The 14,915-nt window shown below is 43.2% G+C and overlaps 2 protein-coding genes across 3 annotated transcripts in view; both read left to right on the top strand.

Annotated features, from left to right (window-relative positions):
- Positions 1-5,113: 5,113 nt before the first annotated feature.
- On the top strand, positions 5,114-8,505 carry LOC120745808 (neuroepithelial cell-transforming gene 1 protein-like). The gene is made up of 9 exons (XM_040050966.1): positions 5,114-5,410; positions 5,533-5,640; positions 5,738-5,902; positions 6,107-6,169; positions 6,393-6,566; positions 6,666-6,923; positions 7,009-7,179; positions 7,324-7,510; positions 7,597-8,505. The coding sequence occupies exons 1-9, from the start codon at positions 5,318-5,320 to the stop codon at positions 8,025-8,027; spliced, it is 1,650 nt and encodes a 549-aa protein (XP_039906900.1). The 5' UTR covers positions 5,114-5,317; the 3' UTR covers positions 8,028-8,505.
- Positions 8,506-11,516: 3,011 nt separating this feature from the next.
- Positions 11,517-14,915, top strand: part of nav3 (neuron navigator 3) — a 398,636-nt gene continuing 395,237 nt past the window's right edge. For both annotated transcript variants that reach the window (XM_040050291.1, XM_040050289.1), the window contains exon 1: positions 11,517-11,724. The gene's annotated coding sequence lies outside the window, so the exon portion shown is untranslated. The remainder of the gene's footprint in view (positions 11,725-14,915) is intronic.

Consider the following 14,915-nt stretch of genomic DNA (forward strand, 5'->3'; position numbering starts at 1 on the left):
ATCAGCATTGCTGCTTTACCAGGTGTAACTATAAAGTTTAACTTCCAGGCATCCATGAAAACAAAAGTTATTACATTTAACGGAGTTAGAAGTTAGCAGGAAGCTAGCGGAAGTTAGCTTGCTAGTTTCGCTAGTTACCTAAGCATGATATAGCATGTTCTGGCTGAGAGATTTCTGAAAAAATTCAAACGTACAGCTCTGCTATCACTTCCAACATAAATGAAGACGGAAAACTAAACAACAGTGACGTTTGTAGGGTTACTGAAGTTGGGCTAGCTGGTATATAATGATGTGCTACGTGATCGCTAGCGACACAGCTATGTTAGCATAACATAAACAGTGAAGCTGGAGGACGAACACTAACACTTTTCCACTTATAAAAGTTAACGTGAAGGTTCCTCATGGTTAGAGACAAATGCAATCGCATGGCAGGATGCTGTAAACGGACCAAACTTCAGTCAGAACAACTGAGATAATCCATCCACAATACGAGGTTAGTCATTAATATACTGCAACAACATGGGCAGAGCAGCTGTGATAGAAGACAGCATTAATGAATCAATGGTACAGAAGTGGAGGAAGCAAGAAGAATGAGTTTAATAAAGTTTGATTTATCTGACTGCTTTGTTTCGCTTAATGTGCCTTATAATCCCGTGCACCTTATGGTCCGAAAAATGCGTACTGCACGCTGCAGTTTAATGTTGCAAAGCACCTCCTTTTAACTTCAGTGGATATTATACATGGTTATGCTCAGGATATGTCAGCCCATTTCTACTGGAAATGCCTTTTGGTTAAACTTTCAGCAAGGAATATGCATTTGCACTGTTACATTTTTATAAAGCTTTAATGTACATATAAACCAGCTTCTTGTTTAAGTGAAAATAAATGGAAGGTTGTCTTTTTGCGCTAGTAATGTTGTGGAGTTGTATTTTGTCTCGCATCAATTATATCGTCAGTTATATCGTTATCGCAAATTTTCAAATATATATCGTGATAAATATTTTTGGCCATATCGCCCTGCTCTAGTTGCCAGGCCAACTGGTCTCTAGGTCTGTGCAACTGAGGCCTTAACTGGGAAGCATTTTTTGTGTGAGCCTTCAACAGACCAAATATCATTAGACAAAAGCTTTGGTTTTGAATCAAAGTTGTTGTTTTTTTTTTTTACCAGAATGAACTGAGCCCTTAGCCCTGTGTGCCTTTAAATGAGCACATTGCCCCAGAAACCTTTGTTTCTCCAAGTACTTGTGTATAAAAAACTATATATTAATGTTTGACCACATTTGGGAATCAGAGCAGAGAGAAGATGACAACAGGTGGCGCCATAGAGCCAACTGACTAGTCTTCTTTTTCTGCTGATGTCGCCCAGCTTCTGTAGGCTGCCACTGCCACTGGAGTGGAAAACTGCTGCCTACCTCCACTGTCTGTGCCACTATCAAAGCCCTACCCACCATGGCCACCTACTTTTGACTTCCATTGTTATATAAATTTAGCTGTTTGCTTCTTTGCTCCTTTGTTAATTCGCTTCTCTGGGATATTTCCCCTCTTTTGAAGGAAACAGATCAAGCAGGTATAACTGATTGTGTTAGTGACAGGAAGTAAAGCTAAACTAAAGACATATAAGACAAAAGACAAACAAAGCCAACTATTGACGCTATCAACAGACGAACGTCTTATCAAACTGGGATTCTGGATGGTAAATTGAAATCACAAACAAAGCTGTTCTGTGAGTCTACATGGGTCTCTCTCTGTTTCTTTGGGGAAAACCAGAAATCACTGGTAAAATATTTATTCAATAATAGCAATTGCATAATTGTTTCAAATATGGAATTGGAGATAGTAATTCACAGGGTTGGATAGTAGATTACATCAAATCAGAAATTCAAATGATAGAAAATATCTTACTTTAGTAATGTATTTTGTATTTGTGTAAGCACATGTGCACCTTAATCCAGTTCAAAAAATATTTCAATTGATCATATTTTAGCTAGAAGCCAGGCCAGGTTTGCTCTCATCAAAACTTAAATGCAAGTGTTTTCTCTCCAGAAGAAATGCCGAGATTTTTTGGAAAGTTTGTGCCCAAAAATAAAAAGCAGTTCTGCCAAAATGTTCATACTAAATTTACTAAATAAGATATTACTTTATATTCTGACAGTCCTTTCTCTCTTTACTTTCCCTTAACTAGTCACAGCAGATGCCTGCCCTCGCTGAGCCTGGTGCTGCTGGAGGTTTCTTTCTGTTAAAAGGGAACTTGTTTTTTCTCCTCTGTCACCAAGGACGTATAAGAATGATTTTGTTTTTCTCTCTGTAATAATGAATGTGGAATCCCTTGTTAATACAGTTTGCTAAGCCTCTGAAACTGAAAAGACTTATTCACTAAATCCATTACTAAGTGACTCAAAATTTGGCAGTTAATTATCCCAATATTGTTCTTAGCAATAAACCTACCCTTCCTCTAAACTGAAAACAAGGCATTTGGAATTTTCTTTAACATAACCACTCTTTTTAAAATCTTTGAACGTAAAAAAGTCACTGTATGCTGCTCATAAGCAGTATGTCATTATCAATTTACCATAATAAATGAAGGTCAGTCTTTTTTGGTGGACTCTAAAGGAGGGTCGAGAACACAGCCTGCACTGCCTTAAAGGTTTATTGTGTAGAAAAACGGGTTAATGAAGAGGTATCTGCAGTGGGAAGAATCAGCTCACTGAGCAGGAATCTTCTTCTGCCAAAGAGGAGAAGCACATTTTGGTGGATGTCATTGTTGCAGTGAAGAAATGTGTGTTATGATCTTAACTCTGATTGAGTTTCTTTCTGTACCAGATTTCATGGGGCAGTGGGTGACAGGCGAGAGTTTTCCCAAGATGTATGAAAGGCAGGTGAATTTTCGATAAGTGAAAACACAATTCTGCTTTCCATGGGAACAGATCAGCTGGGGTTTGGTTGTGAGCTCAGTTGGAGAGTTGCTGAGAAGCTGAGAGAGAGCTTGACTGGGGTTATCAATAAGCATCAGAGAGCCTCAATAACACATGCATTACAAAAACGATCTGACAATGAGTGAGAGCTCGAGCTGGTGCTTGCATACAGGAGGGCAATAAACTGGTGATGAAGAGGCGTGTTGTAGAGCGGGAACCTGTCAGTGGACGGAGTCAAAGGTATGAACTGCCCAACTCCACTTGAGAGCAGAAGAGATAGGAGAGAAAAAGCCTGACCAGTCCTGGACCGTGACACCAACATTATTACAGAAATCATAAATGTTTAAAAATGAAGAACTTCTTAAATAGTCTTTCAAACCACGGTTTGCTTATTTTTAGCTTCTATGGGAGACTATAAATTATAAGTTAATAATTCCTTAAAAGCCTTACGTTCCACTCTGCTTCTACTGCTGTAACTTTAATCATTGCATAATTCATAACCTCCTGTAAACATATACCTGCAAATATTACTCGCCCAAGTCTTTCTGCTTCCCTCCCTCCATGCACTCTAATCTACAAATCCGCCACTGTTCAGCAGTTCCCTCCTCTAAGAGTAATCTGGGAATTCAAGTCACCACACACAATAACATTTTGTGTTGCAGTATGCGTTCTGCTGCTATGTTTTAGTATCTCTCCCCCTGGGGTGTGTAACGTGTCTTTTTCCCTCAGTCTTTTTCAGTTGTCTCATCACCCTCCTGTTCCTGAGGAACACCTGGGACACTTGTACAATGAACCAAGTTCAGCAAATCCAGGTTATCTTTACAATACCTGGATTCATTCATCTTATCTCCCCCCTAATCCTAACCACATGAAGCTGGTTATCGGCTCCATTAGCCAACCCAGTGTTTCCCAGTCAAACCATGACCAAGTTCACGTACAAGGGAGAGATAATTAGCACCAAGAGCAATCATAAACACAGAAAGGTCTGCAGCAGCAAAGCAGTGTTTTGAGTGTGTATTACAAGATAGAAACAAATATTTATTTATTTATTTAAATATTTGTCTGTGGCTTACAATGTAAACAGCCAATGCCACTGTATGAAATCTTTCACAATGTGAATGTGTGACGAGTGGCGATGAAGAATTAGAGGGTATGAATGAAGGAGGCTCTGTGTGCTGTGGACACATCAGAAAGGAAGTGACCATTATCCGGTTCTGAGTAATGAAAGCTGCAAACAAGCAGTAAACAAAGTAGAGATAAATGTTTTAAATGAGTTAAAGGAACCCTTCATTTACAGCAGGTACAGCAGTACAAGAAATCCTAAACAGTGGTTAGGAAAACTATGCAGCACGTAAAAGGTCATACTGGAGAGAGTTCTGTGGGACAGACTGGGGGAATGTTAAAGCCAATGGAAAGAGGACAAGACCAAATGTTTCCAGTAGTCTGGATAAGTGGCTGACTAACAAGGAAAATGCATTATTAAAAGGATACTGTGTTTCTACTGAAAGATATGGTGGCTTACGATGAAGTGGGTAGCTTGGTGCCTATCAAACGGACTCTGCAAGTGACAGACTGCCAGAACCAGGCCAACAAGGAGTTAGAGGTGAGATGGCTGAAACTTTACTCTGTAAATGTTTGACCAGAGCTGCTGGAAATGAAGTCATAGTGTACCATAGAACCATAGGACTTGGTTCTATGGTAGGTCTTAAAGGGTTAATGTTTCCATTAGCACTGAGAACTGTGTTGGTTGTCATGGTTTCTGTCAGTTAGGAGCAATGGTTGATATTTAAAATAACATGGATACCAATGTTTTATCTTTTTACTGTCATTCTCTCTCTGTGCAGTAGAATCATAAATCTTTATCATAGTAAGTTACTGTTTTAGTCTTTCAGCCCTTCACCAAACTGTCTTCACATGATAAGAGCCTCTGTCCTGTAGATGACTGAAGGTAAGGAGCTCAAGACTGATGGGATAACATGAAAAAATCAACCTGTTTCCTGCCTCTGGCCCTTATCCTGATGAATTTGGTAAAAAGAAACAATGCCTCAGAGTATCCATCAGTTATTCAGCTAATGTATGTGCAGAACAGTGTAATTAATGAGCCCTGCTGCACAGATCGTGTCTCTCTTGGACATATTTTCTACTATTCAGTTAACTTTGGATTTAAAAGTAAAATCAGAAATCTGAACTAAATGTAGAAGACTGTAACAAATGGTTTGTCAGTGTGAGGCAGAGTGATGAGGGAGCCCCATGCCAGAAAAAGCCAAACAGGGGGAAGGTGTATCTGTTCCGTCTTTTTACGTGCTTATAACTCTTGATTTTCTGCCACCTTTTTTCTCTCTGGTGTGGATTACTTGAAGCCAACTCGTGAGGATTAAAAGGATACTGTGTTTCTACTGAAAGATATGCTGGCTTATGATGAAGTGGGTAGCTTGGTGCCTATCAAACGGACTCTGCAAGTGACAGACTGCCAGAACCAGGCCAACAAGGAGTTAGAGGTGAGATGGCTGAAACTTTACTCTGTAAATGTTTGACCAGAGCTGCTGGAAATGAAGTCATAGTGTTATGATAGAATAACTGCATGACTAACCTCCCCTTCTGTTTTTGCCTCCTTCTGCAGGAACCCAGCAACAAGCGTGTCCGTTCTCTCGGCAGGGTGACGTCGCTAGCCAACCTCATTTCTCCGGTAAAGAATGGGGTCTTCCGGTGCTTCGCCCAAACCATCAAGGTAAGCGCTCACGGCATCCAATGGAAACACAGCGCATTGGGGGGACAGGGACATCCCTTTCAACATGTCTGACATGTGGTGTTCTTTCTTTCTGAAGGCCTCTTTCCGGGGCGATGGCAAGTTGCCAGGCATGCCCCAGAAGCCTTGCAGCAAGGCAGCGGCCCCCACACCACCTAAAAGGAGGAACAGCACCTTATGGTCCGAGACATTAGACATCCACCAGAAAGGAACTTTCTCCACCAAAGAGATCAAGCGGCAAGAGGTGAGTCCAGGAGTCCAGACAGGGATGAATTCTACATGCTTGCTAGACTAGTTCACATGTCTTTGTGTCAAATGGTTTAAATTGGACTAGAAGCCATTCAGCCATCTTGGCTAAGCTCACTATGGTTTAGGCTACGATGTAATGACAACCTGATTTACATGTTTACTAAAAAAACATCTGTCTGTGCCTTCTCCCATTCCTCAGGCCATATTTGAGCTGTTTCGTGGAGAACAGCATCTGATTGAGGACCTGCAGCTTGCACGCAAGGTTTGTACTTTTAAAAGCTCTGAGGCAGCGGGAGTACATATAAAGCAAACAGATTAAATCAGTCTGGCAGGCTTTGAATGCAGCGCAGCCAGGAGCTATGAAAAGACAGGGATTGTTCCTCTGTCTTTTTTTTTGTACCCCTAAAACTGTTGACCAAGATATTTTTAGTAGCCGCTCCCAAAGCTCTGCCCAGATATTACTGATCACTTTGCTCCATCCACAGGCGTACCACGACCCGATGCTGAAGCTGTCCATCATGTCGGAGGAGGAGCTTACTCACATTTTCGGCAACTTGGATGCCTACATCCCACTGCACGAGGACCTTCTGGCGCAGCTCTCCAAAGCCACGGGGCCAGACAGGACCGTGGGCCAGATTGGGCAAATTGTTATTAGCTGGGTAAGTGTCTTTGACTTTTTGAGCCATCAAAAGCTTTTACACTAGTAAAACCGTATTTTGAATTAGCAGTTAGATAAAGAGTCCCTCCTTCCTTTGCAGCTGCCCAGGCTCAATGCCTACAAAGACTACTGCAGTAACCAGCTGGCAGCCAAGGCGCTGCTGGACCAGAAGAAGCAAGACCCACGTGTGCAGGACTTCCTGCAGCGGTGCCTCGAGTCACCTTTTAGTCGGAAACTGGACCTGTGGAGCTTCCTGGACATTCCCAGATCCCGCCTGGTCAAGTACCCCCTACTGCTCAAGGAAATCCTGAGACACACTCCAGCAGAACACCCCGATGCTGCCAGCCTGCAGGAAGCTGTAAGTCCAGGAGACAAACTGGTTCAACACACTGATCCATCATAGTGCCTCTCCCATGTAATAATTAGGCTGCTTGTGTGTTCAGATCACTGTCATCCAGGGAGTTTTGTCTGACATCAACAAGAAGAAAGGGGAGTCCGAGTGCCAGTACTACATCGACAAGCTGGAGTATCTGGACGACAGGCAGAGGGACGCTCGCATCGAACGGTGCAAGAGTCTTCTGTGTCACGGGGAGCTGCGCAACAAGAGCGGCACGGTGAGCACAGCGCACACTTCCAAGTCGTCCTTCGGTGCTTCTCTTTGCATGTTAACACGAGGCTGCCGTCCCACATGAGGCGGGCTATGTGCTCAGATGATGCTCTGGTTTGAAAGTTTCTGTTTTTCCTGGAAATTCTTTCAGAAGCTGCACGTGTTCCTGTTCACCGACCTGCTGATCCTGACCCGCCCCGTCACCAGGAACGAGCGCCAGTGCTTCCAGGTGTACCGGCAGCCAATCGCAGTGCAGGATCTGGTGCTGGAGGACCTGCAAGATGGCGATGTCAGAATGGGCGGCTCTCTCAGAGGAGCCTTCAGCAATGCAGACAAAGGTAAGGCTCGTCCCAGAAAGTGTCCGCTAGTAGCCTGAGCAGCACTTTGCCCCCGTTCCTAATGACGCTCTCTGCTTTCTCTGCAGCCAAGAACATTTTCCGGGTACGTTCCCAAGACCCAAGCCAGGCACAGTCACACACTCTGCAGGTCAACGACGTCTTCCACAAGCAGCAGTGGCTCAACTGCCTCCGTAGTGCCATTGCCGTCCACCGGCCTCTGAGCGAGCCCTCCAGCCCCAGCCCGCCTACAGGCAGCGTCCGTTCCAAGCGCCGCCCTTCCTCCGTTTCTGCCATCATCCACATGGAGGAAGCAGACGAGAACTACCCGCAGCCAGGCTCTCAGTCGGCCCCCGCCTCACTGTGCAACAGCCCCACCACGGCGTCCCCTTCGCCTCGCTCCCCGTCGTCGTCCACGACGTCCGTGTCATCGACGTCATCCTCACCCACGACACATAAAACCAAAAAGGACAAGAAGGCTCTGTGTTCTTTAGGGAAGAGAAAAGAGACGATGGTGTGAGGTGGAGCGTTGGTAGAGAACGTGGATGGACCTCTTTGTTTTTCCTGTACATAAAACAGCACAGCACATTTATGAGTGTCTGCGTGTTATTACAGCAGTGTTCTGTTACTGTCCTCCTTGGCAGCTATTTACCTTACTCCTCCATCCAAGTGCATCCCATAGAGACACAGTATTCTGGAGGGGGGTGCACGTGGTTCAGCTCTAAAAGGGAAGCACGACAAGAAGTAAACCCACGGTTCACACTCGGTGTGGCCAGTTTGCTGAGTTCTTGAAGAAAGAGTTGGTGCATCAGATCCTGTTTATTATAAAGTTCATATTTAAACATTCTTTTAGACCTTTCTTTGGGGGATAATACACTTTATATTTTCAGATCTATCCTAGTATTGTTTTAGGTATTGTAAAGCAGCAGAGTTTTAGCTGTTAGGGCAGGTTTTTGAACATTTGCCGATGTCAAGGTGAAAGACAAAAAGCCGACCCCTAAAAAGGTGAGGTGTACCACACAAACAGATTTCTGTCATAGTTGGGTTTTTAGACTGAGCAGAAGATGTCTTATTTTTATACATTCCTTAAATAACAGATGCTAGAAGCCAGACATTATTTTATTTTATTTACTACAGAGGCATTAATTTAATTCCAGAACAGATGATATGTCAGCAAAAAACCGTGATGAAATCATATCGCAGACGAGATGATGAGTTTTGTTTAAGACAAAATTTTGAACTGAGCCACGTTGGTTTCTTAAAAAGCTGATTCCTGAGAATGAGGCGGATCACTTTTCAGTGTAGGATCTTGCATGGAGCGTTAGTTGTGGACGCCGCTTGCACCTGAAGAGGCGGCATGATGTATGCAACTGTCCCGAGGGACGGGACTGAGCGACGATGAAAGTTGTTGAAGGCAGAAGAGAACGAAGACGAGAACGTTTAGGAAGTGAAACGCTCAGTGTGACATGTGTAACTCCCATCAACAGTATTTCCTGCTTCCCATTTGAAACCTTCCTGGGTAAACTGAAAAAGATTGTGCGGAGGCCTCATAAACCTGTGGAACAAATTGTCAAGCGCGTCTATGAGACGCAAAGTATTCAGAAGAAAAGAGAGGATGTCTGTTCCCTCTCCTCTTAAACGGCTTCATAAGTCTGGACCAATAACAAGTGATCTTGGAACTTTTAAGCAGTACAGAAAATACACTGATGGACAGACATGTGTTTCTTGCTCCATGGGAGATAACTGTTTCAATGTAGGGGGAACAATTCTTATTGTGGCAAACATTTTACAGGATTGCCAAGTTGTCAAAGCACTGTGTCAGGTCTTTGAAAACTGTAATGCCTTTTTCAGCTATCCATTGGACTCAACATGCCTTGGAATTTACTTTGTTTCAAATCTGTCTAAACAAATGAATCTTGTATTACTTGATGAATTAAAACAGAAAATGGTGCTTTTGCCACTGAAGTCTGGATATGTGGCATTGCCACTGCTGTACTAGTTGGCTTCTTTTTGCTTTCTCACCAGCATGCTACCATTTGCAGTTGTTGATTTTCTGGATGGTGGAGGTGCATCCATAATTCCTTGCAAGTGGTTTACAGGACCAGCGGAAGATTCTTGTTTCTGGCCACCAGGGAGAATCAATATCAATAAGGATGGAGTTACTCCAGATGCAAACTGGTCACAGTACAGAGTTCGCATCTTGGGGAAAGCTGGTAAGAAGCATTTTTGTTTATTGCTACCAAATATTCTGTCATTAAAGACAGAACAAAAAATTTCCCTGTAATTTCACTAACAACATTTTGTTGATGTATGTCAAAAATTTACAGAAAACTATGAAAATCCCAGGGTGAAACTGCGGAGGTCTGAAGCAACCTCTGATCTGCAGACTGAGTCAGATTCTGGAAGCAGATTGGGAAAAGGGAAGCGGAAAAGGAGGTAATTATGTTTCTTAAAAACGCCTTAAAAGCAACAATTTATTGTGGTGATTATAAGAAAAACAAAAACAAGCTGACAGTATCTTTAGCAGACCATTGCTGCTCACCAGATTTAGATATGATCTTAAAATAGCACTTTGTAACTTTTTGACTTTTAAAAATCAGTTTTAGACTCCTTTTGATGCCGGACTGTACATTAATGTTTTTAGTTTGTAGGACTAACCAGTAACTAAATTGTTTGTGGGGTTTTTTAATATTTTTTTTCATTTTAAGGCCAGTGATCCAGGGCAGCACGGTGGCACGGTGGTTAGCACTGTTGCCGCACAGCAAGAAGGTCCTGAGTTCAATTCCACCATCAGGCCGGGGTCTTTCTGTGTGGAGTTTGCATGTTCTCCCCGTGTCTGCGTGGGTTCCCTCCGGGTACTCCGGCTTCCTCCCACTGTCCAAAGACATGCAGCTTGTGGGGATAGGTTAATTGGATAATCCAAATTGCCACTAGGTGTGAGTGTGAGTATGAATGGTTGTCTGTCCTTGTGTGTTAGCCCTGCGACAGACTGGCGACCTGTCCAGGGTGTACCCCGCCTCTCGCCCTATGACAGCTGGGATTGGCTCCAGCACCCCCCGCGACCCTGAAAAGGATAAGCAGAAGCGAATGAATGGATGGATGATCCAGTTAAGCTCGGATGAGGATTGGGACAACGCTGCAGAACAGCCAGAGACCTCATCACCATCAGCAATGGAGAATAGACATTCAAGTGAAACTCCCCACCAGAACGTCACTCATCCATTTGTTCAGCTACCACCACCCTCAACTCCTTCACCTGTGGTTTCACAACCAGTTCCAAGACAACTTGTACAAGCCACCAATACCAGCATGTTTGTACGTGTTCTAACCCTCCTGGAAGACATTAATGATAAATATATGTGTTGGTGTAAAAAGCAACAACAATTTCACTGAGGAAGGAAAGTAAGGTAGGGAAGGCTCTAAGGAGAAATAATGACAGTGACAGTGAGCTATCAACTCAATGATTTATTGACAAGAATATCACCACAAATACCTTTTGTGTGGCTGTGATTATAGCCATGGTTACCTGTATCAACATTTGAACCTTACCTACAACTCACACACAACTCTGTCTAAAAATGGATTTTTAGTTAACGCCTTCTCTCAAACTGAAGAAAATGAAGGTTTAAGAAATAATGAGGGTAAAATAAAATACTGTACTCTCAGAGACATTTGTAACACAAACATCTCCCTCCTTAGGTCTTTTGTGATCACAATAGAAAGTAAAACACAAATTTAATAAGGTTAGTTGTGCATGAGATTTGCATCACTTCATATAAGCAACATGCAACCTGTGGATTCTGCGATAAAAGTCCTTTTTGCATGGCAGACTACATTTCATATCCCTTGTTGCTGGTTCACAGATGCCACAGTAGGTTGCAGAAAGAGCCACCTCCACAGGCGATTACAGACTGCCATTTGGGGTGCAACACCGCCACCTCGTGTCCCTCTTTGCAGCTACACCCACCCATTGAGCGCTTAAACGGGCTTGGCGCTCAGAGGTGTGCAGCCTGCTGCCTTCTCTCAGTCTGAACAGAGCATTTTTTCTCCCGCAGACACCCGAGCTGGGAACCGATCTGTCCTCTCCAGAAACATCCTCTAGGAGATCCAAATCAGCAGTTTCCTCTTCTTAAAAGCCGTCTTGGTTTTCTCGTGTGATTGAAGAGCTGCGATTTATAAAAAAAAAGGAAACCTCCGTTCTTTAGTAGCTGCATCAGGTAAGACAATTTGCAATCAGTTTGAAAGAGAAACGCCTCATTTTACGACTTGGTGATGTGTTGCTGGGTTGTTGGGCGTGGGAATGTGTGGCTTGTGGGAATGAACAAAAGATGATGCACAGTGTGGATCGTTCCTGACTGCACCTGCTTCTAAATGAGTGTGTCTGCCATGGGTGTAAATACATGAAACACTTTTGCAAGGTGCTGGAAGATCAACAAGGCGAGGTTGATGTAGCAGTTCGGGGAGTAATGATCAAGCAGCGATGGTTGAAAGCATCATGACAGACGGAGCAGATGTTACTCAAACTGCGTGCAGTTGGCGATGATCTCGAGGCAAGCATGGATAGCCTATTTTCCTTTGGTTAGCTTAATATAACTTTCGATTTGAACAGTATTCCTCGGATTCATGCCATCCGCTGGCATTCAAATCAGTTTCATCACCATCAAAGCGCTGCTGAAGAGCTGGTGCCAGCTGAGCCACGGGATCTTTACCTTCCACAAGGAATCATTCGGGGTTTTTTTCGCGGGGGGTGGGGGGGACAGTGACAAACTTTACGTGAAGCAGCTGCAGACATGCACTCTTGGACTTTTGTCCCTTTTCCTTTTATGATGTCTGCAAGATGTCTGTCAGCTCAAGATGCTCTAGGTTTTGTGGTTCACGTTATCGAAACCTCACTTTAGGAGGAACCATCATATGATGTTTGCTTTCATGAGACGCAGACGGGAATTTGGACTCATCCTAATCTGTTTAGTATCCCTCATAGCCTGGACTCATGAATTCCTGGAACATTTTTAATAATAGATTGCTGAACAGATTCACTAGGTTGCAGCATTGATTTTTGTCTGTGCAAGGCTGTAAAGAGTCGCCTGATAAGAAACCAATTGGGGCATTTTTTTCTCTTATGAAGAAAATCTATAGCAATCATAGTAAATCCTAAAGTGGATAGTATATAAATATAGAAAATCCAAGATACTTGTATAGCAGCAGAGTGATGATACAGACACTAAAGTGTTCACAAAGTGACAGTAAACTAAAACTGATTTATTATCATTGTTTAATCTTTGTTAAGTCCAGTTTTTCCTAAAAGCTGTCCATGGATGAACTCCCTAATCATCTACATTTCATGTGTTACCATAAACCGCACGTCTTGCCATGCGAGACTCTGTGTTTGTTCCAGCGAATAATAACAGCTTCTTTATTGCCCTAATTGAATTACACACCCAAGTCAGACGCACCAATTATTTCCTTGATTGTGTAACAAGTGAGATGCTGCGGCATCTGGTATCCGCATCCCACAGGAGCGGTGTGAGGCCTGAACTGGCTGTGAGCCCGCTGATGGCCTTAAGCCCCCCCCCCTTCCCCCTCACTCGTTCAACCAGAAGCTGCAGAATTGAGAGGGGTAAGGATTTCTTCCCTTGCTAATAACCTTAGCAGACAGATTTGTCTGCGTCTTGTTCACTATCAACTCAGTAGGCAGGCGTGAGGTTGTGTCAGGACGCTGCAGTCATGTTGGGGCTAGATAGAGTCTGGTAGGGTGAATGGGGCTGCATAAGTAAGCGTTTTTATTAGCCCAAGAGAAATCCTTAACTCTGGTGAATCCTGCTCTAAAGAAGAGCCCACAGACTCTGGTTGCCAAAGGCCAGTGGTGTTTGGGAATATCTGTCCTTTTGGTTATTTGGAATGGTCACTACAAGCAATAATTGTTATCCATTTAGACAATGGACAGCACCCCTCCCCTATAATACAGGATGGGGGCTGGTCCCTATACCAGATGCCATAGGGCAAGATGCAGGGTACACCCTGGACGGGTCACCAGTCTGTCAAGAAGTACCCAGAGAGAATCCTCACAGTCACAACATCATAACGCTACACTGTTCACATGGGGGATTTGAACCCAGGTACTTGCTTGCTGTGAGGCAGCAGTACTAACCACTCTACCACTCTTTTTTAGCCTTTTTGCTTTGTATGAGAAAGAAAAGCAGCATATAGTTAGTGGTCTACACATTTGCCTGACATGTAAAAGATCTCTGGTTTGATGCCAGGAGGAGCCACCAATCCATTTGGGGTTGTATCAAGAAGGGCATCTGGTGTAAGAGATCTGCCAAATCAAACATGCAGGGGTACCTCCTGTGGTGATCTCTGTGAATAAGGGAGCAGCTGAAAACAGCTTCTTCTTTTTGACAAAGAGAAGGGAGGAAGTTGAAACCAGCAAATAAATAACCGGAACACAGCTTGTTTAATGAGGTAATCAGATAACTGCTGAAACTCAGTATATGCGCTCATCGCTATCTGTCGTGTGCTGTCATGCAGTGGAAGCTTAAACCTAGAAGCGGGGTATCATTTCCTTTTGAATGATTCTGAAAACCGCTGATGGGCATTACTCCATTCATTCACGCTGGATCCAAACTTTTATCCAAGTAACTAACATGACTCCATTTGATTATTTAACCGTGTTTGGTAAATTTCTCCTTGTTGGAACACAATAACACAACACAGCAATACCATGTTTTTACATTTGGAAAGACACAAACTCTTTTTAGTGGCTTTGTTGGTTTTGTATCAGATTTTATTTGCTCTGGTTTCTGTCTTTGTCTCAACCCCATTTAGATGTGGTCTTGGCTATAAACATCACTGGAGCTGCTCGTTGAACTGAGTTGTGTTTGCCTCTTGCGCTGCCTTTTGTCTTTTTGTCTCTGACATTTTTGGTTAGTTTTCTGCTTTCTGTTTGCAATGAATCCACTCTCTAACCAAACCACTTCCAGGTGTTTCTGTCCAAGTAATAAGGATGGATATTGAACCTCAAGACCATTTTTTGATGACTGAAATGTTTCCATCCAGTTGGTCAGAGTACTGAAAACCAAGTTTAGATATCTGGCCAGATTCAGAATCTGGAAATTTAGTGTACATCATTCCTGTTTAGAGAACTTTTAATATTTGGAAAAATGGTTTCTGTAAAATGAGTTAAAAGAGACAAAGGTTTGAAGCTCACATGGTGCTGGGACCACAAAAAAAGTAATAATAATTTTATATGTTCTCCGGTGGAATGAAGCCATGCATTTTACATCTGTGTCTGCATTTTAAGTGCATGTTTAAAATGAGAAGGAGATGAGCACCAGGGTGGTTTGAGGTGCTGAGATGTGGAACAGGAACATGTCGGGCTGGTTTGGTTCATTGATGCTGTGTGTCAGGG

Source organism: Simochromis diagramma, unplaced genomic scaffold, assembly GCF_900408965.1.
Source record: "Simochromis diagramma unplaced genomic scaffold, fSimDia1.1 OVJJ01000131.1, whole genome shotgun sequence".
In the NCBI taxonomy this organism is placed as follows: Eukaryota; Metazoa; Chordata; class Actinopteri; order Cichliformes; family Cichlidae; genus Simochromis; species Simochromis diagramma.

Coding starts and splice junctions, on each gene's coding strand:
- LOC120745808 (XM_040050966.1), top strand. CDS start 5,318: ATGCTGGCTTATGATGAAGTGGGTAGCTTGGTGCCTATCAAACGGACT. Junction 6,567..6,665: donor GGCAAATTGTTATTAGCTGG/GTAAGTGTCTTT, acceptor CTTCCTTTGCAG/CTGCCCAGGCTCAATGCCTA. Junction 6,924..7,008: donor CTGCCAGCCTGCAGGAAGCT/GTAAGTCCAGGA, acceptor TTGTGTGTTCAG/ATCACTGTCATCCAGGGAGT.